At 31.4% G+C, this 16,985-nt stretch overlaps 1 protein-coding gene across 2 annotated transcripts in view; it reads right to left on the bottom strand.

The window, feature by feature from the left end:
* Positions 1 to 16,985, bottom strand: part of SNTG2 (syntrophin gamma 2) — a 628,864-nt gene that overhangs the window by 146,063 nt on the left and 465,816 nt on the right. For both annotated transcript variants that reach the window (XM_031951163.1, XM_031951164.1), the window contains 2 exons: positions 9,099 to 9,170; positions 2,728 to 2,937 (listed from right to left, as the gene is read on the bottom strand). In XM_031951163.1, the coding sequence (XP_031807023.1) occupies positions 2,728 to 2,937; positions 9,099 to 9,170 (282 nt within the window). The remainder of the gene's footprint in view (positions 1 to 2,727; positions 2,938 to 9,098; positions 9,171 to 16,985) is intronic.

Here is a 16,985-nt window from a genome sequence, read left to right as displayed (position 1 = left end):
ATAGTTATAAATAAATGGGTTCACATCTTTAAGTGACTTGGTTACAATGTTGAAAAGTTATGAAAAAGTAATATTCAAGACAATCACAACACAGGTTATCTTCATAGTAGAACATACTCTTAAGTGAGCCTGTTCAGTTTTTATCTCCAAAAAACTTCAAGATAGGAGTGAAAATTTGTCTGTCTTGGAAGGCTTAACTTATCTTCCTGTAAGCAGGCATTTTGAAAAAAAAAAAAAAAAAAAGGTCCTTGGAAGTTCCTGCTTGGAATACCTTCTCTCTTCAGTTCTACCAATTCCCATCACCTCTCTCAGAATTCAAAACCTTACTCAAAAAAATCACCTTCCAAATATAACTCAAATTTTACCTCTTCTCTCTCCCCAAGAATGCTTATTTGATTTTAATTATTCCTTTATATCACATTATCAGTTCCCTACTAAGCCTGTAGAATATATATATATGAAGATTTGTTAACACAGCATTTGGTAATTTGTTCTAAATCTAAACTGATTATTCTTTGTATCCCATCAATCATTACACTTCAGTGCCTTATGCATAGTATGCACTTAATAAATCTTTGTTGAAGTAAATTTAATTTATATTTTATTTCTGAAATTAGGGTATAAAGTGATTGAGATCAGGGGTCATTAATTTTGTACTTATTATTTTATATAATGTTAGGAATGAATGCAAGACTTGTAATCAGAAGATTTAGTCTTCAGTTCTTATTTTGTCTTTTAATAATTGTACAAATCAACATCTTTGGGTCTCAGTTTTTTAATTGTAAAATAGGGATAAAAATAATTGTCTTATCTTTTGCCCTTCTGCTATAACCTCTGGAATTCTGTATACTCATATCTGACCTGCTGGTGTTTCCTAAGGACTCCTAGGCCTTGTCACCTAGTTTCTGGCTCAATTCTAAAGACCCTTGAGTCTTTTCATATGAAATTTCCTACATGTGTTATCTCCTTTAATGCGAGCTTTTTTAGATCACAGAGAATCTTGATTTTCTATTTGTCTCCCTAGAATTCAACAGAGAGCTAGGCAAATCACACACACTTAATAAATAGCTTTTTATTCAGTATCTAAAAATGAGAATCAATTTATATACACATACATACATACATAATAAATATAACTACCAAGATACATGCATGTGTATGTGCATTCATGCTTTGTAACCAATAAGCACTATGTAAAGATTAAATTATTGGTGCAATTACTACTATCATACCAAATAACTAAGTGAACTGGATGGTCTTTGAGACAAAATTATGTCAATTTAATATCTATTATCACAGTTCTACTTAACTAAGTTTAGGCTGCAGAATGGTATAGTGGTTATTAGATGAGTGTTCAAATTATTTACAGTAGAAAAATGAGTAGGAAATAACTTGCTAATAGTAATAAAGGATTGAATAGTGTTTTAAGTTTGATGATCACTTTACCTATACCATCACATCTGAGTATAACAATTTGTGAGACAGCAATTATTATTCACTTTAACCATTTATGGGAATGTATATCCTTTTATCTAAATATACTAACAAAAACACCACAGTCAAAACATATAGAAAACTTTAAGGTTTGCATTATGTTTTATGTAGACAAATTCATGGGACTTCCATAATGTCAGAGAAGTATATTTATCCAAATTTTATGGATAAGAAAACTGAGAGTCAGAGAAGTTGAGTTGACTTTCCATCATCACTCAATATGTCATAGATGGGATCTGAATCTTTTTGTTGTGACTACAAAGTCTCATCTTTCAGTCAATAAACATTCATTAAGTACTTACTATGTGGCAGGCACTGGGCTAAGTTATCTTTGATATTACAAAGTGTAATATCACTGTGCTTCCATCTTTTAATGTAAACGTACTTCAAACCTCTATCTGTATATCAACACATCTGAGTAGCAAATCAAATATTGAACATAAATTAAAATTGAAAGAAATCATTTAAAAATGCAACTAATATTTGGTTCACAGCATGCTTATGATGTCCATGATGTAGCACACAAGGTTAGGGGAGAAATGATTCAATTTTAGTTTGTGCAAAATGTAAAGTCCATTGTGATATATTTGATTCATTTATGTTCTGTAATTCTTATTTCTGGTGATCTATAGCCTCCTAGAAAGGAATTCTATTATTTTAGATAGTACATAGTCTAATAAATTCTTTGTTATCCATTTCATGGATTTCCACTAGAAATTGTATGTGACATTTCTTGTCATCAGTAGGGAAAAATTCACATTTGACAAATATGGAAATTAAAAAAGTCTTCCTGGATCACATGTAGGAGAAAAAGGAATATGCTATTCTAGAAAAACTTGCTCAGTCCTTTAACTTTATGTAGTTATTTGGTTTTCTAGAGTTTGCAAGACAAATTCATCTCTTCAAAGGGTATTCAATAGTCACTGGATATCAGTTCAAGAACATAGTAATTAAAAACAAGGGCCATTTTCCAAGTATGAAAATTAGATATTTTTTCCTTACTCTACTTCTTTGATAATCCATGATATTACATATGTTGCTCAGCATGATTACCATGGAATAACCAATACTTACATAGTTAATGATATATTTTTTTGCAATCAGAAAATAAACTGAACTTTGGTAGAACGTAGAAAACATATTTTTTCTAACATCTAACATATATGATTGTCATTTCCTACATATTGGCTATTAAGGATGAAAGATTACTAATAAAGAATATATATTACTTACCCCTGTCCTTTGAACTTCCATGAAAATGGCTCTTTGGAATGATTTTTCCCACACAGCTAGCTCACTCCCTAGCTCTACATTGAAAAAATGACTTTTTCCCTGTCCAACCATGACACTGAAGCAATATGGTCGTTGGTCTTCCAGGTCATAGTCCTGGTGAAGACCTAGATAAAAGTTTGCCTGTAACCAGTAGTCATCAGCAAGCCAGAGCTGAAAAACATAGAATAAAAATTAATTTATTTTAATTGTTAGAGAAGTCCTAACAATATAGAAAGACATGTTAGATATGGAAGGCATACACAATATCAGAGGTAGAAGGGACTTTAACGTAGCTCATATATAATTGAATGTGAGAGGACGTTAGGAGGTAATATATTATGTATGGCAGAATGTTGGAAAGGAACCTACTTGTCACTTAATTATCATCTCTATTTTAGACAAAAATACTAATAAACAGAGAGTTAAAGTCAGTTGCTTAAGTTCATAAATTGAATAAGTAAAAGATGTAAGAGTAGAATTGGGACTTCTAGTACAATCTTCTATTATTAGATGCGTAAATGTAAACATACCTACACACATATATGTGTGTGCATACACCCACACCCACACTATGCATATGTGTATAAATATATATGTATATGTAAATATGAATTGTGTGTATATATATATATATATATGAAACAAAATACATTTATGTAGAAATACTTTATTCTATCTCATACTTAAATATCCATGAATAACATCCTTAAATAGAACATAACAGTAGATATTATTATCTACAGCAGTGGAGAAAGGTCAAACATGTTGATGGGACCAGTGGAAATACAGATCATTGTAGCGAAATAAGTAATTGCTCTTTTGTGTGAGGACATAAACCTGTGAGGAAGGTAATATAGTCATTATTATTCTTACTGTTCAGATGAAGAAATTAAAGCTCAGGAAGAATATATGAATTGCATAAAGTTCAACCTCAAATTTCTTCTGATTCCAAGTCTTGCCCTCTTTCCACTGTCAGAAACAGTGGAACACACACACACACACACACACACACACACACACACACACACATATCTTTGTGTATAGACTAGATTTCTTTCTCCACCTCTCCTTTCCTCTTCCCTTTTCTCCTCTCTTTTTAATTTCTCCCTACTCTTGTTCTTTTTTCTCTCCCCTCTCACTTGCTCTTTCTCTCTATAAGTATATATTGTGTTTGAGGATGAGAAGGGATAGAGAGATAGACAGACCAACTTTCTTACTTTCTATGTGACCCTAGATATGTCACTTGACTTTACTATCCCTTGGTAATACTCTAAGAATATAAGTTACAGAGTATGTGCTATTTTGGATGTCCTGCACCAGCAAATGAATCCGCTTCCTCTTCTATTTCCCAACCCCTAAAGAGATTCCTTTGGTGAAATAATGGTGAAATGAAGTCAATTTTAAAATAAGAAAGCATATGTGTGCAAACATACACACACACACACACACACACACACACACACACACACACACAAATCTCTTCAAAGGCAGGACTATTAATTTTACCTTTATATCCCTAGCAAATAAAAAACACTATCTTGCACACAGTAGGAAATAGATTCACGTTTGTTGAATTGAATTACATATAAAGCAAATTCATTAGCCAATTAATGGTTCTCTTTCATTAGTTTTCATAGAAAACATTATATAGAAAGATTACAGATGGTTTTACTTTGCTTGAAAGAACTTAAACAAAAATTTATTTTTTTTTTGAAGGGGCCATTAAAGTTACTTGGAGTACATTCTACTTTATCTTTAAAAAGGTATGTCTTTGATACATTACTCAGATGATGTTCATAATTTAAGTCATGACTGCAATCAAGGCACTGATTGATGCAATTTTCTCATCAATTTCATGGCTGATGTAGAAATTTAGTATAGACATAATTTTAATAGATAGAAAAAAAATAACCTCTAGGGAGAAAAGAACAGTACTGAAAAATAAAATTTCTCTAAACTTATGTTTAGAGATATTTCTAGCCTAAACATTGATAGATATAATTGTAGAAGAGAGATTATGAACCCAGATCAGAAAGAAAAACTGAAATTTAAGACTGTTTGTTTTCTAATTGTACATTTACTCTAATTCCTGAAATATTAACTTAATGCAAGAAAAAAATTAAGATGAGAGAGATTCAACATTCAATCTACAAGTTTACTAAACAAAAATGAATTTTTGCATGTTGATTTAGTTTTTTAGAAAATCCTACAACATTGCATGCAGGAAAAGTGAATTGGTTCAGAAGGTATTGTTAGAGATACAAACTTATGTTCCCTAACTGATGACTGATAAATTATTGTGAGACTTTGAGCAGTTTTTAGTAACACAATACTTGTGATGAGGAAAGAAAAGAAAGGCATATTCTGACTCATTCATTCAGTAAGCATTTATTAAGTGTCTAATATATGTCTGGCATTGTGCTAAATACTAAGGATACAAAAAAGAGGAAAAAGACATTCTCGGCCCTCAAGGAATTCACAATCTAGTGGGAAAGACAATAAGAAAACAAATAAATACAAGGCAAACAATAAATGATAAATAAGAAATGCAAATTATCAGAGGGAAGGCAATAGAATTAAGAAGGGATGGGAAAGGTTTGATATAAAAAACTAAGAGTATGATAGGTGGAATATCTCACTCACATCTCAAGTTTCTTTTTGGACTTCTTTTTACAAACTACTTACCAGCTCAGCAGAAGCCTCTGCCCCTGTGGCCATTTTTATGACTGGAGACATATTCTCCTAAATCTCTTTTCTCTTTATCCTTCCTCTATTTCCACTTCCTCTTTATTTATTGTTTTTCACCTTTAAATTCTAAATTCCTTGAAGATAAGGCCCATCTCACTTGTTTTTATGTATCAGTAATGCTTAGCACAGTAGCTGGTATACCACATAGGCTCTCTCTCTTTCTCTCTCTCAATGTTTTAGGAGCACATTGTAAGTATTATATTAAAATCTGGGAGTCAAATTTTAGCATAGATAAACTAGAAAGTATCTAATTATACTGGAATGGTGCTAGTATAAAAGATTATTTCATAAGAAGATTTATTGAAGGAACTGGGGAGAGGACAATGTAGGAGTATCATGTCAATTATTTCTAATTAGGTGAAAGCTTCTTACTCAGAAGAGGAATTAGCCTTGTTTTTAGTTTGTCCCCTTAGATCAAGAAGCAGTGTATGCAAATTCAATTGGGAAGATTTAAGCTTACTAGAAAACTTTTCTTTATAATTAGATTTATGAAAATTTGGAATGGTCAGGCTTGGTGAATAGCAGGTTCCATCTTAGCAGAAGTTTTCATTCAGAGAGTGGATAACCATTTGTTGGCCATTAGTTGAGGGGACTCTTGTGCAGGTGTGGGTTGGCTGAGCTAGATGGTTTTGAGACTCTTTAACACCAAGATTCTGTGTTTCTGTATTACTCATTGCACAAGTCTTTCCAGGGATACACACTGTACAAGAACACATAGAAAAAGAGATCAATCTCCTATACAACTATACTACTTTGGCATAATCACTTGCCTTTCCTGCTCTCCTGCCTGCAAATAGAATCATGTTAGTAGGTTTACCAAAAATCAGTCCATAAGCTTGGGCTATCTTTGCTGATATGAAAATTCATTGTCAGAAAAGCTGATTCTTTCAAGTAACAGTCTCTTCCCTAGTTTATAAATTAATTCCCTGATTTCATGATTGTGCTAACATGTATAAGTACCCTTTAAAAATTTGAAATGAATGTTAATTAATTTAAATGACTACTTTTCCTTCATATTCTCCAAGCTATATAATTATCAATAGGGAAGAAAATAATTCAACACCTTTGCTTTCTAGTATTTATTACATTCCTCAAGAATACAAATGGAATTATTTTTATATCTTGAATTCCAAAAGTTAGACTTTGAGGTTGGGTTTTTCATTTCTTTGTCAACAAAAAAGTAGCCTCAAGATAAACTGAAAGTTCCAGAAATTAACATTAGTAGAATACATCAACATTCGAGTCCTGTTGAGCAAGAAGTCTGCAATTATAATTATGCTGTAAAAGTTTAAAAAAAAGTTTTATACATGAAATAGTAGTAACATAGTCCAAAGAGAAGAATATTGAATTTGAAGACAGAAGATCTATGTTCAAATCCTGCCTCTGAAAATTATCAGTGTGACCTTGATCAAATCATAATATTTTTCTATACTTAGTTTCCTCATCTGTAAAATAAAAAGCTTGGACTGAATGGACTCTCAGGTCCCTTCCAATTCTAAATTTATAATCTATTTGTGATCTAATTCAAATGATAATCTAATTCTAAATTTATAGCCCTCAATTATTCAGGTCAATGGAGGGCACAGATACATATATAATGAACTAAAAATGTACAAATCATCTGTATAAAAATTTACACATTATCCCCCATTCCCTACTCTTTGATCCAATCTCTGAAAAAGAGATTCTTCTTACCAATTCCACCTCCTTTGCTAGTCACTCAGACAGTTAGCAGCATTTATTAAGCTCTAACTATGTGTCAGATACTGCTTAAAACACTGGGGATACAAAGAAAGGCAAGGATCTTACAACCTAGTGGAGGAGACAAAATGCAAACAATAGTGCACAAACACAATTTATATAAGATATATTAAAAATGATCAATGGTGACAAGGTGCTAATATTAAGAGAGCTCATTATTTAGTTCCATTCTTTATTACTTCTGACCTGGACTATTGTAACACCCTTTTCTTTGAATCTGTCCTTTCCTTTCTTCAATCTATCATCAATACAATTGTCCAATTGATATTCATAAAACACATGTATATCTTATTCCCTTATTCAAGAAACTTCAGTGGCTTTCCTATATACTCTGGGATGAGTTCCTCTTTTAATCACTTAAAGTGTTTTTACAATCTGGCTTTACTCTTTCTTTTCAGAATAATTACACTGCTTCTCCTCTCATGCACTCTAATTCAGCTCTAGCTGATCCTAGGAAGAACTGAGTATAAATAAGCTTACTAGCTGTGTGATCCTGGGGAAGTCATTAAACCTCAGTTTGCCTCAGTTTCCTCAACAGTAAAATGGGAATAATAATAGCATCTACTTCATATGGTTGTGTGAGGATCAAATGAGATATTAAAATTGCTTAGTACTATGCTTGGTACCCAGTAGGCACTATATAGATACATATTCTTATTCCTGCATAAATGACATTCTTTCTCCCACCTTTCTGCCTTATTCTATGTTGTCTTCAAGAATACATTGAAAATCACTTCCTTCAAGAAGCCTTCCTGCTTTTCCTAGTTGTGAATCCTCCCCTGTTACTTTGAATTTGCTATCTGTCTTTCTCTCTTTGTCTCTCTACCTGTCTTGAATCTATTTCTTGCATTTAATTGTCTGTATGTTGTAATCTGTCAATTGAATATAAACTCCTTGAGAGTAGACAAGAATTATCGCACTTGTCTTAGCCCATTTAGAACTGACTATGCTATTTAAGTGTATATTAAGATTAACTTAATAAATATTTTGTGATTCACTGATTGATTCAAATGATAGATAGATTGAAAGATTTAGATCACAGAGTGTTAGATCATCATAGAAATTAAAAATTTAAAGTTACTAAAGCAATTAACTTCATTTACAGCTGAAGAGGTTGAAGTGATTTGCTTAATGTTATATAGCTAGTTTCCAATTAAGAACCATAAATGTTCTTAATTGGATACTATGCTTTTAAAATTTTTATGTCATTTGAAATTCTTTCATTTCAGATGCATTGTTCAAATGTCCTTGTATATAATGTTATGTTCTGATTTGAGATTTTTATATAAATTGAAATCTGACTTGAAACAGTTTTCTTCAAAACAAGTCATTTCTTCAATTGATTCAATGTACCTAACTTTACTTCCATATTACACTGCTTAACATTACCAAAAAAAAGATAAATAATCTCAAATAATTCCATGTATTTCAAAGATATTATGTTCCTTTACACTGACAATCTTTGTTAATACATGGCAGATAGGCCATAATAACAGTTAAAATTTGATTTGTGCAGCAAGAGATTAACTAGTTTAAAATTATCCACACTAAATCAGATGTCTTTAATTTAAATGCCATGGATAAAATTGTACATATTACCAATGATGTATTTTGATAGTAAAAGCTACTAGTAAATACACATCAGTCTTGACTAGACCAGATATAACTCCATAGGGATTATGTGGCTCTCTAGAATATTTTAAATTTTTTATTAAATTCAAGGGTATACCTGAAAGATGAAGCATTTGTTTTCTTTTCCTATTATCTGAAATGCCAAACACTCTTGGTTATTTGAAAATATCTCATTACCACAGTAAACTTACCTTGTGAACTTTAAATAGTACCTCACAGAGGTTATAGATTTTTTCAGCTCGCACCCAGTCTAATGTACTCACCTGTAAGAAAGAGAAAATATAAATGTAAATATATGCTTTTCTCTATTAGTCTGATAATGCAGATCACCTGTAGATATAAAATGAAACTTAATATGCATTTATGTCAATGAAATCTCAAATAAGCACTAATTATTGATAATATCATCCTATATATTCTGTATATGTCAATTGTTAATCACAGCTGTTTATTTTAAAAGCAAAAAAAAGGAATATCTTCTGGATGTATTCAATATATTAGATATGCTAAAACAGAAAACTTTTTGATCCAAAAAATATTGACATATAGCTTTGTGAGAAATAATACTGTGACTTGGGATGTCCTCCCTCAAGTTATTAGCAAAGAATTCAAATTGAGAGGTATTAGGACCAACCATAGAAAGGTTTTTAGTGTATTAGTATTTCGAGAAGTATGATGTAGTATAAACAATCTTGGATTTGGAATCAAAGGACCTGAGTTCTTATCTTGGTTGTGCCAGTTGGTACCAATATCACCAGGCAAGATATCACCATTGTGAATCTGCTTAAATCAATCTGCCTCAGTTTCCTTCATTTGTATAATTAGGAGATTGGACTAGATGACCTTTAAGCTCTAGATTTACCCACTCTAGATTTATTATTTCATAAACCTATGTGCTCCTCCCATAAAATTCTAGCTATTTTATCTATCAGGTATTGGGCAATTTGCAACATCTCCAAGCTTTACTTAGTTTCACCCTTTGTATATATGATCTCTAAGCTCTCTTTCTACTCTGTGTCTACCTGCATTAAGAATTATTTCTAGAACTAGAAATATCTAAGTAGATAATTCAGACATAGACACAATCAGACAATTTGACTGATTAACTAGTTATTTTTTATTTGTCCAATTAAGAGTTGAATTGATCTAAGTAGGGGCTCCAAGGATTATATACCAAACTTGTATTTTTTGTTATATTTTCTGTCTTTCTTTTACTCTTCTACTACCCAGGATAATCAAAAGTTTACTGCATTATGCCTTTCAAGTACCAAAATTACCATGAGCAAGGAATTTAATCAATTTGCTTCATCCTGCAGTAAGCATCTTATTAAATAAAATGCTAGAGATATACAAAATCTGAAACTCCAAAGCCATTAGATTTTCCTAAATATTCTTCCAACTATAAGTAATACAAATTACACTTGGCATATTATTAGTTAATATTTAATTGGTTCCACAGTGAACTAATCATAATTAAAATAATAATAATAATAAACACTAAATCAATCTATAAGTGGGATGTAAAGAATAGTTCATTCAACAGGTAATTGTGTGTTATTTACTTTTAAATATCTATGTATTTATCTATACATAAACATACACACACATATATATACATATATATATATATATATATATATATATACACACAAAAACAATTGAAGCCATAGAAGTTAAAATCTTACATTAATATTGATATTTTAAGAAACTTCATAACAAAAATTTTGGAAGAACTACTATGTCTTCCAAGACTTTTGGTTAGTAATAGATGCAGCCTTTAATAAGCCTGCCTTTCTGTGCTTATAGTAATTTCCATTGTGATCATAAAAACTGACCCAGTTATTGTACTGCCTAGGATCCCAAAAACATCCCCTCCCCTTTGAATTTTTATTATTGCTGATACATTCACAGGTTTACTTATATAATTGTGGTGGGACATTTTACATATTTATATTATTACAGCTGAATTATTTTTGGGGGATGTAAATAATAGTCTATATGAAGGGATTCAATGGTTTAATAATGTATCTGCAAATATGTTTTTGGATCACAGTTATGTAATGGACTCAATTCAGAAATTATGGTTTTGATATTTATTCTCTGTGTGCTTTTTTCCTTTGCTTTTTCAACTTCCTCAACCACAAGATAAACTTCTTTCATGGACTCTTCTTTATTGCTTCCACATCATTTGAATATAAAGATTATGTATTCTGGGAAGGGCCTACATTTTTAGTAATCTCTTTTCAACATATAGAAGACTACTGATAGAAAAAGTACAAAATGTCATTTATGTTACATTAATGACCTATTAATTTAACATTTTCAGCTGTTTTCTGTATCTTTAGTATGACAAGATGTAGAACATTTCCTATACCTGAACAGATCAGTGTCTGATCTTTTTCTCTCTACATACTTTTAATATATACTCTTTTATTCAGGGAATCATAGAATTAGAAGGGACTTCAGATATCATCAAATCATATTCATACTGGAATAAGAATCTCCTTTTTCTTTTTCTTTTTTTTTTTAATAACTTTTTATTGACAGAAGAATCTCCTTTTTCTTTGGAAATTTCCAATAAAGGGGAACCTACAACTGCCTAAGACATCCCATTACACTTTTGGAAATCTTTAATTGTTTTTCTTTATATTAAATAAACACTGTCTCAGCAATCTTTACTCATTAAGTTTATTTCTTTCCTTTCCATGCAAAACAAAGTTAATCCTTCTTCCATGCACAAACTCTTCAAGCACTTGGAAACCATGATCTTTCCTTAGGGATATCAATTGCTGCTTATGGATTCTCCAAAGAACAGTTGTAAACACAGAGGAATCCAGGGCAGTTTGCAAATGGGAAAAGGAAACTTTCTATCTTCTATTTTATTTATTTTCGATCTATCCTATATATTATATATATGCACATAAATGCATATAATAAATATATAATGTAAACAGATGCTTTTTTCTATTGGTCTGTTAATGCAGGTCACCTGTAGATGTAAAATGAAATATGAATACATATAATAAATGTATATAAATACATAGATATGTATATTTGTTGTCATTCAGTCATTTCAATTGCGTCTAATTCTTAGTGACCGCATTTGTGGTTTTCTTGACAAAGAAACAGGATTAGTTTGTTATTTCCTCCTCCAGTTCCTTTATAGATAAAGAAACTGAGACAAGCAAGTTTAAGTGATTTGCTCAGAGTCACACAGTGAGCACCTGAAGCCAGTCTTAAAATCTGAAAAGTGAATAATGATGTCAGGCCTGACATTCTGTCTACTATTCCATCTAGCTGTCTCTGTGCCTCTGTCTCTCTGTTTCTCTCTCACACATATGTGTACATATATACATGTATGTATAGGTATATGTATTTAAATATACATACACATACATACCCACACACATAGACACACACACACACACACACACACACACACACATATATATATATATACATATATATATATATATGTATACACACACAAACATACACATGATTGATGATTGGTTTGGTTTTAATGTAGGTAGATTACATTTTTTTTTTTTCCTTTTTGACAGTTAGGAAAGTTTATTACTCATCTTTCTCTGCCTTTTCTTCCAATTAATGTAATTTTATTCATTTTTTGAAGCTTACTATCCAACTCCTGGACAAAGTTACTTCTGATCATTTCAGTCCTAAGTGAATCTTCTCTTCCCTAAAGCCAAGAGACTTCCACTGTGTCATTCATCTGACATTTATCTAAGTTGACTCAAATCACATATTTTTATTTTTAAGTATCTCTCATGATACTTCAACTCCATAAAAATATTCTTGAAGTCAAAGATAGTGATTTATGCCATTCTCCATTTTCCATGGTACTTTCCATGGTATATTAAAAAAGAAATGATGTGCAACAAATTCTTGATTGATTTGAATAAATATATAATATTAGATATAGCATATATTAATGGTGGAATATTAATTATACCAAAATGGATGAACAATCTATATGTGGTGACAAAATGTCTGTGGTCAGAAAACTGGATTGTTTTCTGTGTTGATAAGTCTAATCTTTTAAAATACACTATCAGGATGACTTTTATATTAATCTGTGAGGATGTGCAACTAAGAATTACCTTATTCATTAAAAATGCCAAAAATGGAACTAAAAACATATATTATAATTCTTGAGACTTTCTATCTTACCACATCAAAAGTTTAATGTGTCATTTAGGGTTCCTTCCTTTTGTAGTTATAACTGTGAAAACTAGTTAGGAAAAACTGATAATATAAGCCATCTGTTTTCTACGTGAGGATTTGTACTGAAGATGATGTAATATTTACCAAATAATTTTGTTGTTAGGTATCTGACTCAAAAGATAGAATTTTTGTTTTCATAATAAAAAAAGATAGTCAATAACAACAGAAAACCAGCCAAAAGCAAATAGATATAAGTAAAAGACAAAAAAAAATTGTTCAGCCAACAAATTTTGTATGGTAATGACTTAGTAATTGAAGTAAAAATATACAAAAGGTGTTCTTGAAAGGAAATTCCATCCCAAGAAAATTGTTTCTATCATTTTACATGATGACAAATACAAAGACCAATCAAAGGCAACTGTCTCCACAGGTGAATGAAATAAATATTTAAGTGTTATGTGCAAAGCACTATGCTAAATGCTGGGGGTATAAACAGAAAAAAAAAATTATGCAATACTTGTTCTCTAGGAGCTCACATCCAATAGAGGAGATAACAGATATAGGTTTCAGCTGCAAGTTAGATAGAAAAGTCCCATTCATCTTTGAGCAAAAAACAGTTGTTATTTAATGTCTTTAATATCATTTTTTACTGATTACATTATATTAATTTCTAATATTGACTCATTTAAAAATTCCAAATACTTTAGTTGAAAGAAATTCCTTTTCTGGATCCCTGGTAACTGTGGCTATAATATTTGTAGGAATAGTCAGGTTTCTGAATCTTCCCAGTATGATGGTAGAGGGTACTGTGCTGGAAGCATTGCTATTTTCAAGGTTCTTGGATTTAGGATCCTGAACTGTCCTTATAATATGAAAAGGGAGATGATGGTCAAGGTTGTAGGGGCAATTTGACTTGCTTGCCACTTATGATGTTTTGTATTTTTCTCTTGGGATGCCTTAGGGCTTCAACTAGGTTAGTTTACATTTCTTGTGATTGGCAGTTGGTTGAAAGCTTATGGGGATCCTGGTTCCTTTTCCATAGGAAGTGCTTCCCTCTAGGTTAGCTATATGGCTTAGTCTGGAAGCGGAACTGATGGTTCTATATGGTGCTATATCTATCTTTGCTGGCAAAGACAATAATCTAGTGCAATGGAACAAATCTGAACAATGTTTCCAATATGCCTGTAGAGCAAGACTATAAGGTCTAAAGTATAGGTATGTCATTCAGTATCTGTAAAAATGCCTTAAAAAATTAAGTGAGGTGATAACAGATGGATGTGGCCATTATTCATATAACAGAGGGTTCCTTCACTTTGGAATAGCCACAGGTCTTAGAAGACAATGGTTTGTGCAGTCAGCTTTTTAAAGGAAAACATCTTTTGGAAAGTGAGGTACATTTGTAATGGAAAATAAGAAATGGGGGAGAAGACAACTTAAACTTTATGTCCTTATTCCAAAAGCCTAGAATTTTTCTCAGTTAAATGATTTTGTATCATTTGAAATAGTATGAAATCAACCATGTGACAATGCTTCTTAAAATCACTTCACTGATGGTCATTCTGGGGGTAAAATAATGGAAAACTACATGCTAATGGCTCAAATCTTCATTTGTCCAAATATATTGGGGGAAAAAATGTAGCATGAATTAGTTACACAACCATTGAAAATAACAGATTCAATAGCCCATTCATTTTAGTATTTTCTTGAATAACACATATTTTTCATATCTAATTAATTCATTTCAATAACCTGTGAAAACTAGAGCTGTTTAAAATTATCAAAAAATTTACCAAAACCTCCTTTTATATTGTTGTTCCAGTTATTACTTATATCAACTAAAATCTCAGGGCCAGTAGTTTGTTTTTGTTTTTGCTGAGGCAATTGGGGTTACATGACTTGCTCAAGGTCACACAAATAGGAAGTTAAGTGAGATCAGATTTGAATGCAGGTCCTCCTGATTTCAGGGCTGTTGCTCTATCAGTTGCGCCACTTATCTGTTCCAGTGCTAGTTCTTAACCTGGAGTTTCATGAACTTTTTAAAAAACAAATGTTCTGATAGTTATTTTTCAATATGATTCAGTTCCAGTGAATTTTATTTTATACTTTTAAAATATTATTTCAAGAAGCAGTCCATAGGCTTTCCTGGATTGCCAAAGAATTTCTTGACACACAACAAAGATTATAAGGTCTGGCTATGTTAACATTAGATTTATAATGTTTGAATATCTCTTCAATCAACACATTTGCACTTAAGTTATTTTCTTCTGGGTAAACAACAAAATCTGATAGGCTTGTTTAATTGGTGTTAAAAATTGCTTCTCACATTTTCCTGAATACATTGACAATTGTTACATAATTTATATATTTTTAAAATTCTTTAATATGGTATAAATTTGAATTTATGGATATTTTAGCACATTTTAATGAAGTTTGAAAACATTGAATTTCTGGAGGATTTTGTTTCTGATTGTCTCTTGTAAACTATAAATCAATAACAACAACAAGCTATTTCTGTCCTGGAGAGGGAAGTTAAACATTTCAAAAAATATTTTTGGGTAAAGTATCTTCCAGTGAAATAAAATGTTACTTTGATGTATGACTTACAGATCTTTTAAAAATCTTGACTAAAATCTGATCATTGGAAAAGCTAGAATGGATTTTTGGCAATTTGCGAACTACTTTGGGCAAGCTGCAATTTTTCTTGATTTTCTTGATCTGTAGTAATTTTTTAAAAAATGTACTATAAGTAGGGTATTATGCGAGGATCTGGAGATATAGACAGAAAAGAAACAATTTTTGACCTCAAAGATCTTAGTGTAAGGGATTTATTTATTTTAAGATATCTACCAAAGATAATTAAATCAAAGATCATTTCAGGTGGAGAAATTTCATTGCTATTTAGGGAAGAGGAAAGACTTCTCATGGGAAATAGCACATGAAATGATCATGAAAAAAGGTAAGGGTTCTAAGAGATAAAAATTAGAAAGCTGTTAGAAAGAAAATAGTCTGGGCAAAAGTGTGGAGACAGGAGATGGGAATGTCAAGGTCTGAAAACAGTTAGGCTATTTAGGGTGATAGAATAATGGGAAAAGGAGTAATAGGAAGTAAATCCTTATGGGTAAGTAGAAGCCCACTGGGAGAGGGGTTTAAACATCAAGCTTAATAGTTCAAATTATATCTTAATGGCAATAGGAAACTATTTTTGTTTTGTTTTGAACAGAGAAGTGATGAAGTAATAGTTGGGTTAGACCATATTTAAGGGTTTGAAATGCTGATATTTAAGTTTCTGAAATGGTGATCTATAAATACTCTTGAATAGAGTGACTTATTAAAATCACTACAGGATTTCCTTCTTTGTCAGGAAAGAAATAAATGATTGTGATTACACTTCTGCACTGGGAAGATCAATATACAACTTGAGAAAAAATACCCATTGTTGATTATTTTCTCCAGGCCTTCTTACCTTCTTTAGTTCACTTTCTTTACTTTCTTCCTTTCTGGTGTTGTACTTTATGGCCTGACCTGGACAGGGTTTGAAGTGTAGTTGTATACAAAGCTGAAAAAGACATAATTTCTGTATCTATGAATGACTTTTTCTTCTTATGTTTATGTATATTCTACCCAAGATTAAAGTCTTTGTGGCTTCCAAGTCTTCCAGGGAGAATGGATTTCTAACATCAGATCCTATTGATCCTCATACACTATGAAGAGTAAATTGTCCAGTTTGTGGACATGTGTTAACAGAGCCAATAAAAATCTGGAAGTCTGTGATAAGGCTGACAGCTCAGAAGAAATATATTGGTCTGCTGGTGATTTTGAATTCTTGATGGCTATTTCAGAAAAGTATAATCTCTGAAAGGTTTTTTCATTAAGTTAAAAAAATTGAACATAGG

The sequence above is a fragment of the Sarcophilus harrisii genome, chromosome 2 (genome assembly GCF_902635505.1).
Source record: "Sarcophilus harrisii chromosome 2, mSarHar1.11, whole genome shotgun sequence".
Taxonomy (NCBI): Eukaryota; Metazoa; Chordata; class Mammalia; order Dasyuromorphia; family Dasyuridae; genus Sarcophilus; species Sarcophilus harrisii.
The sequence above is the reverse complement of the archived record's forward strand: the minus strand, read 5'-3'. Positions and strand labels throughout refer to the sequence as shown.